Source organism: Tupaia chinensis, unplaced genomic scaffold (assembly GCF_000334495.1).
Source record: "Tupaia chinensis unplaced genomic scaffold, TupChi_1.0 Scaffold000211_1, whole genome shotgun sequence".
Classification (NCBI taxonomy): Eukaryota; Metazoa; Chordata; class Mammalia; order Scandentia; family Tupaiidae; genus Tupaia; species Tupaia belangeri.
In genome coordinates, this window is record NW_006159686.1 from 186,450 (window position 1) to 194,786 (window position 8,337).

The window sequence follows — 8,337 nt, forward strand, 5'->3', positions numbered from 1 at the left end:
CGACCCCGGACTCGGCGCCGCTACCCGCCGTCTGCTTTTGTGCGCCAGACCCACCGCGCCGGGGAAGGACGGGGCGGGGCGTGCCCCTGCGTGCGCGCGCCCTGACACGCACGGCGCAGGGCGCGCGCCGCTCGTAGCCGCTAAGGCCAAAGCCGAAGACAGCGCCTGCGCGAGCGCAAGGAGCTTTCGGAACTACACCTCCCAGAATGCTCGGCGGGACGCCGGCGTCCTGTGTCCTGGAGACGGGGCGGAGACATCAGAAACGCCAACCGCGTGCTGTGACTGCGCGGACGCCAGCCTGTGAGGAACGCCACGGTAGAGACTAGGAAACCAGATCCCTCAGTACTTAAGAACGAGGAAGCCGCCCAAGAACTCGGGCTGTGGAGTGCATTCCCTAGGTACCCCAGGTCCCTGATGAGAGCCCCTTGCCAGCTGGAGACTGTTCTGGCCATGCCACGTTTTCCTCGTGACGGCTCCCTAGGGCCTCTCGTTCCTTTGTCGTTTTGTTATTAACAGCGAGCAGCAGCAGTCCAAACACTAAAAAAGCTCATAGCTAAGTCATTTGACGTCATCAGGTACATTTTCTTTCCTTTCTTTCTTTCTTTCTTTTTAACCTGCTGGTCCCTAGATTATTTGTAGGTATAGCAAAAGCGCGAAGTTTATTGAGGGAGAAAAAAGGGAAAACGGAGCTCCCAAGGGAGGGGCCCGGAAAACGGGTTGCCATAATAGGCACGTTTTCTGTTTTCCACTTACATGAGGTGCCGCAGTGGACGAACCTTCTGCCACCACATACCAAATTATTTCCTCCTGCTCAAATAACACTTTCCTCGGGTTGATCCCTCACCAGCAACCTTTTTGATGACCTCTAGGTTCTGCTAATACTCTCTCAAAGATTTTTTAGGATTTATTATTTTACCTCAAGGGCCTTCCAAATCCTACTCACCACCAAATGTCAGAGCCAAACGCTGCGTATTTTAAGTTTCTGTTACAGAAGCACCCCACTTACAATATCAAATTTCAGGAACAATCAATACTGAAATAAATCTCTCATGGTTTCTGTCGGTCAGGAATCCCGGAAAGGCTTGGGCAGTTCTGGTTCAGGATTTCTCCTGTGATGGCATGACTTGGTGGCTGGATCTGGAGAAGCATGGAATTGAGTATGTGGATGAGGCAGGACAGTCCTTTCTTTTTATGTAGTTTCTTTACATGGACTCTTTGAGGTTTCCTCTTAACATTATAGCCTCAAGGACTGCTTCTATTGAAGGTGGAAGGCCATAAGAACAGGTATTATAACCCCAGAGGTCTTCTGTTACCACTTATACTACTTTTGGCTACAAGTGAACCACAAGCCAAAAAAAAAAAGTGGCAGACAAGATCCTCAGTGGGAGGAACTGCCAGGTCACACGATGGATGAGGATGTGAAATGGGACATGGTGTTATAGCTCTTTGGGAAGTAAAACCTGCCACACAGGTTAAAAAAGAAAAGGTAATTTTGTGCAATTTCATATGATTCAATGTACACATTTTTTAAAAAATAAACTTGTACTTTTATAAAAAATTAACTATTTATTTTAATTGGACCAGAGAGGGACAGAGTGAGAGAGAAGAGAGAAAATGAGAAAGCAAGCCACCAGGCCCAGGACTCAAACTACGGTCGGCCATGTAGGAGTCCAGCACCCTTAACCACACCAGCGGCCTGCCTCTCAACCTACACATTTTAACAGTAGTATGGGAAGAGACCTAGATTTCATTTACTACCATATATGCTTTTTACTAGCTACTTTTGCCTGAGCCTTGGTATCATCCTACTTGCCGGAACCTTAGTCTAGTCTGGGTTACCAACTATGAACTCAGACACAATGCACCAGTCTGTTCATCAAGTTATTAAAAAGCACTCACGGGACTAGCAGTTGGTGTAATGGCTGTCGCTGGACTCCCATGTGGTTGACTGCGGTTTTGAGTCCTACACCCGGTGGCTTAAATTCATGCCAGGCACGTGTGTGTGTGTGTGCCCAAGAACCCTACTTGCCGGAACCTTAGTCTAGTCTGGGTTACCAACTATGAACTCAGACACAATGCACCAGTCTGTTCATCAAGTTATTAAAAAGCACTCACGGGACTAGCAGTTGGTGTAATGGCTGTCGCTGGACTCCCATGTGGTTGACTGCGGTTTTGAGTCCTACACCCGGTGGCTTAAATTCATGCCAGGCACGCGTGTGTGTGTGTGCCCAAGAACCCTAGAAGAGAATGGAGGAGAAGGAATTGTGGCGTGGCCCTCTGGTGAGCGCATGTGCTCTATAGCAAAAACCTCTCAGGAAAAAAAAGAAAAACACTCCTGTCAGGCACACCCTCAGGTTTCCTAGTATAGCCACTCACTTATCAACCTACTTGTTTAACAACCATTTGAACTTACAAGCAGCCTCCAGCATGGGGAATCTTCTTTGTCTCATTCCTGCAGTTGGTTAGTATTCACTACACAAAGTGTTTGCAATCCTGCAAAACTCCATACTTCATAAATTTGTACTTTATTGTGCACCTATAGTAGTATTCGGAATAAAAACAATTTGTTGTGGTGTGTCTTGTTGCTTTCTGACATTTATCTCATGTATGCTTTTATTTATTTATTTTTTTTGAGAGGTTTTCGCTACAGGGTGTGTGCGCTCGCCAGACAGACAGAGACAGACATAGAGACAGAAAGCGAGAAATCACCCCCCAGGGGGGATAGTCACGCTGCAATCTCTTCTCCTCCATTCTCCTCTCAGGATCTTGGGCACGCACACACACGCACCCAGCGTGAGTTTTAAGCCACCGGGTCCGGGACGCAAACCGCGGTTGACTACATGGGAGTCAAGAAACATAGCCATTACGCTAACTGCTGGTTCCCTCTCATGTATGCTTTTTGTATGAGTGGAATTACATTAGTGGTGCCCCATGATGTCTACTGACAAACACATACCCTGTGGCACCACACACCGTTAAGGCATTCACTGTTAAGCCTCTCCCTTTCTGATCAATGGAATGGAATTCCACTGTTAAATGAGGAGTGCCTAGATATACTTAGACACTTGATACTGTCATGACATGAAGACTTAGTGGGCTCTGCATGAAAAAAGTACAGACCTGTTATGGTATTGTTGACTGCGTGATGAGCCACATGTGGTGTTAATTGCACCTTAGACTTGCACTGCAGTGTGATGTTCTGAGAACTACTGGATGAGTCAACATAAGCCTAACTGCAAGCTGGCCTTGTTTCACACCATTCTAGTCCATCAGAATACAGTATAATTGCGACCGGCAGGTGGCATGGTTGCGGGTGCTGGACTTCCACATGGTCAACCACAGTTCAAGTTCTGGACCTGGCAGCTTGCTTTCTCTATTTCTCTTCCTCTGTACCTCTCTGGTCAAATTAAAACAAATACAATTAAAATAATTATTTAAAAAAATGCCTTATGATCTATGAGGTTGGAGCTAGAATTTAGTAGTCTCAAAATAGAGCTACTTTGGTCATGAGTATAGCATACGAAATGACAGAAAAATAGATTCACATCACATCCTTTCTTCAAGAATATATGGCCCTTGGGACCAGCAGTTGGCGTGGTGGTTAAGTCGCTGGACACTCCAACATGGCTGACCACGGTTCAAGTCTCGGATCTGGTGGCTTCCTTTCTCACTTTCCCGCTCTCTCTCTCTCTCTCTGTGTCTTTCTCTGGTCAAATTAAAATAAAATGAAAGGAATAAATAAAATAAAAATAAATAATTCTTAAAAAAAAAAAAAAGAATATATGGCCTTGTGACTGGCAGGTGGTGTGGTAGTTAATATATATATATACACACACACACACACACATACACATACAAACATACATATACAGCTAATTCAAGGAAATACGATATGCACAGTGGGCTGAGGCCATGCCTATCTGATGGTGCCTGGTATATCAAATGTCTTGGTTTTAGAAATCAAACGAAACCTTAACTGGGTTGAGTTCTTTTTTTTTCTTTTTAAAGTTTTTTTTGCTAAAGGATACATGTACTCACCAGAGAGGCAGAGAGGAGAGCAAGAAAGTGAAAAATAATCACTCCCGGGACCAGCAGTTAGCGTAATGGCTATGTCGCTGGACTCCCATGTGGTTGACCGCGGTTCACGGCCTGGACCCAAGGGCCTGCAAATCCAAACCTGTGCATGCATGCCCTAGATCCCGAGAGGAGAATGGAGGAGAAGGGACTGCTGCATGGCCACCCCACCCCCCCGGGGGTTGATTTCTCACTTTCTATCTCTCTGTCTCTGTCTGTCTGGCGAGCACACACACTCCACAGCAAAAACCTCTCCAAAAAAAAAAAAAAAATCACTCCTTTCTCCTGCAGGTATGGCCATGCTGCAATTCCTTCTTCTTTCGGGATTTTGGGCACACATGTACAGATGTCTGTCAAGATTTTCAAGCTTCTGGGTCCAGGACTCAAATAGCAAAGTTGACCATGTGGGATCCAGCCACCTTAACCTATATGCTACCCGCTGCAACAAAATGCATCCAATCCAGCATGGTATCACAAAGCAGTAAAACTACTTTACCTACATGATGGCAACGATATTTCTCTTTCTAACTTTTGTTCTTCCTACCTCATGGTACTGTAACCACTTCTAGGTACCAACACACTGAGTACACACTGACTGTAGGCTACTGTCCTTGACTAGCCATCCTGATCATTTTCACAGGCCAGCCAGTGGTGTGGTGGTTAGGGCAGCTGAAGCCCACATGGCCTACTACACAGTTTGAGTCCTAAACTGGCAGCCTGGGGAATATTTTCATTTATATTCATTTACTCTTGTCTCAAAGACCACGATTCATTCTACTAAATTGATCCCCAGAACTCATACTATTCCTTTTTGAATCTGTCTCTGGCCTTCTGTGTGCTTTCACATACTTTTGTTGTTGCGAGAGGGTGCATGCACTCACCAAAGAGAAAGTGGGAAAGCACTACTGACGGAGACCGGTCATGCCACAATCCCTTCCCCTCCATCTCTCCTTCCTTTAGGAATCTAGGGCACCCATACACACACACCTGGCATATTTCCCTTCTGGTTCATGCAGAATTGAATTACAGACTCAAAATCCTGGGAAACAGATTGCTATTACCCAACAATTACACTCACCTGTGACCAGTAGAAAGAAAACCCTTAAAGACTACAACAAGGGTGCTGACATCATCTGAGATAAATATTCACAAATTGCTAAAATGAAATGTTCATTATGAGTTCTCTTTAAAAAATATATATGTATATATTTTAATTTTACTTATTATCATTATTCTTCCATTTTGACCAGAGAGAGAGAGAGACAAAAGGAGTGAGAAAGCAAGTCACCAAGCCAGGGACTCAAAACTGTGGTCAGCCATGTGGGAGTCCAGTGCATCAACCCCCACACCACTTGCCAGACCCAAATTCTCTCTTTTTTTAAAGAATTATTTATCTTTATTTTAATTTGACAAGAGGGACAAAGGGCATGTGTGTGTGTGTGAGAGAGAGAGAGAGACAGAGAGAGAGAGAGAAAGCTGCCAGGTCTGGGACTTGAACCATGGTTGGCCATGTGGGAGTCTAGTGCCCTCAACCACCACACCACAACACCACCTGCCAGACCCATTATGAGTTCTCTTAAGCAGTCCTGTGGGCCAGACAGCTGCATGGCAGTAAAACATGATGGTCTGTGATTGATCCATATAAGAGCATTCCAGGATTGGGTTCAGAGACCTCCCTGAGTATACCAGGCACACGATACCCATGATATGGGGCTGGCTGAGGTGGTGGATCGATTGTGATGTTGACACCCTGTTAGGGGTGCTGTCTCTCTTGCTCATGGAAGATGTAAGTAAACCCTAAAAAGAAAAAAGAAAAAGCAGCAGCCCTGTAATAACTGCCAGACCTACTTACATAGACTACGGTGTAAGTGAACTTACTTAGAGAGACAAATGTACCCTTTCATTAATTATACACCACACTGTTTTAGGTATACTGCTAAGAAATAAAGAGGATGCTGATACTTAGCATTTAATATGAAGAATACTGGGGCATGTCATTCCACAAACTCAAACATATTATAAAGGTACACTGAAAAAACTCCAACTTAAAAAAAAAACACTATTCAGTGTTAACTCAGGAAACCACACTAAATATCCCTTAACTTTCAGAACCCGCTCCTTGTTGTTTTCCTGATCATTACCTTATTTACATATAAAACAAAACATAAAACGTTATACTTTATCATGAAGTCTATTTTTAATGGAGATTTTATTTTATAAAAATAGCTTCAATCTGGAATGTGATTTTCCAACACACATTCTATAGGAAAATCCTTTTGACTAGTTAAATTTGAAAGATATTCTCAGTATGGATTCTCCAAATCTCCATAATGATGCTACTACATCTGGTACATTACTGCTCTGCATTCCTACAGTTACTGTCTTCTCCACAGGATCTGGATGACTCAGTTCTAAAAGAATTGCATACTCAATCCAAATATATGATTGATCTGTCTCCTCTATGACTTATTTGACATGAGTGCATTTATAATCTCTTATTATAAATCCTGTGTATACTATCAACTGGTATCCTGAGCCTCAACTTCTGTAAGAAAGTATCTATCATTCTTATCTCACTTGTGAGTTTTCCGATGTATGCGAAGCCCTGAATTCCAACAAAAGCATTTTCCACATTCAGAGCATTTCCACGGTTTCTCTCCTGTGTGGACTCTCTGATGTTCACTGAGAGACGACTTCTGAGTAAAGGCTTTCCCACATTCACTGCATTTGAAAGGCTTCTCTCCTGAGTGAGTTTTCTGGTGTATCTGAAGAGAAGCCTTCCTAGGATACGCTTTTTCACATTCATTGCATTCATAGGGCTTCTCTGTTGAGTGAGTTCTCTGATGTATGATTAACTGTGATTTCCCACAAAAGGCTCTCTCACAGAAACTACACTCATAGGGTCTCTCTCCTGTGTGTGTTCTCCTATGTATAACAAGGTAAGACTTGCTGCTGAAGGCCTTCCCACACTCACTGCACCCATAGGGTTTCTCTCCTGCATGAGCCCTCAGATGTGCAGTGAGCTGTTCCTTCCGACCAAAAGCTTTCCCACATTCACTGCACTGGTAAGGGTTATTTCCCGTGTGGACTCCCTGATGTACAACAAGCTGTGTTTTCATATTAAAGGCTTTTCCACAGTCATTGCATTGATAGGGTTTCTCTCCGGTGTGCATTCTGATGTGAACGAGGAGGTAGGACTTACTCCTAAAGGCTTTTCCACATTCACTACATTTGTGGGGTTTCACTCCTGTGTGAGTTCTCTGGTGTACGACAAATGGTGACTTCAAACTAAAGGCTTTCCCACATTCACTACATTCGTAGGGTTTCACTCCCGTATGACTTCTCTGATGTAAAATGAGCTGCGATTTCCAGCTGTAGGCTTTCCCACATTCACTACAACCATAGGGTTTCCCTCCTGTGTGAATTTCCTGATGGACAATGAGCTGTGACCTGAAAGAGAAGACTTTTCCACATTCACTACATGAGTAGGGTTTTTCTCCTGTGTGAACTCTCTGATGAGCATTAAGGTTTGACTTAGCACTGAAGGCTCTTTCACATTTGGTGCATTCATAAGGTCTCTCTCCTGTATGAATTCTAAGATGCACAATGAGCTGTGATTTACAACGAAAAGCTTTCCCACATTCACCACACACACAGTTTTTTTCTATACTATGGGTGCTTTGATGCTTAAGAAAGTGTGATTCTTCAAAACCATGAAACTTATCAGAATTTCTTCTTAAGTAACTTCTGCTGGAATATGAGTTTTGTCCCCAACTTTTTCCATGTGCATTATACTTATGGAGTCTTTGTCTTGGAAAAATATCGGTTTTGTTCGGATGAAGTTTTCCAAACATATTACAAGTATATTTCCTCTCAACACTTTCAAAGTCATCTTGACTTTTCTGGTACCATTCTTCCCAGCCTTCTAGAAAAAAAGTCCAAAACATTTTTTAAATAACATTAGTCTGTTATGGAATTAAACAACTTTAGAACTGCTATATGAGGGAACCAGTAGTTAGTGTAATGGCTATGTCACTGCACTCCCATGTAGTCGACCGCGGTTCGCGTCCCGGACCCGGTGGCTTAAAACTCATGCCGGGCGTGTGTGCGTGCGTGCCCAAGATCCCGAGAGGAGAATGGAGGAGAAGGGATTGCAGTATGACCATCCCCCCTGGGGGAGTGATTTCTCACTTTCTGTCTCTCTGCCTCTCTCTGTCTGTCTGGCGAGCACACGCGCCCTATAGCGAAAAACCTCTCCAAAAA

At 44.0% G+C, this 8,337-nt stretch overlaps 1 protein-coding gene across 7 annotated transcripts in view; it reads right to left on the bottom strand.

Annotated features, from left to right (window-relative positions):
* LOC102491132 (zinc finger protein 140) overlaps window positions 1-8,337 on the bottom strand; it is a 97,092-nt gene that overhangs the window by 57,111 nt on the left and 31,644 nt on the right. For 5 of the 7 annotated variants that reach the window (XM_027771384.1, XM_027771383.1, XM_014587390.2 and 2 more), the window contains one exon: window positions 6,267-7,999. The exons of 1 other annotated variant lie outside the window; for it this stretch is intronic. In XM_027771384.1, coding sequence (XP_027627185.1) covers window positions 6,648-7,999 — 1,352 coding nt within the window. In that variant the 3' untranslated portion in view covers window positions 6,267-6,647. Of the gene's footprint in view, window positions 1-6,266; window positions 8,000-8,337 lie in introns of those variants that run through there. One more of the 7 variants, XM_014587389.2, reaches the window with a different exon arrangement.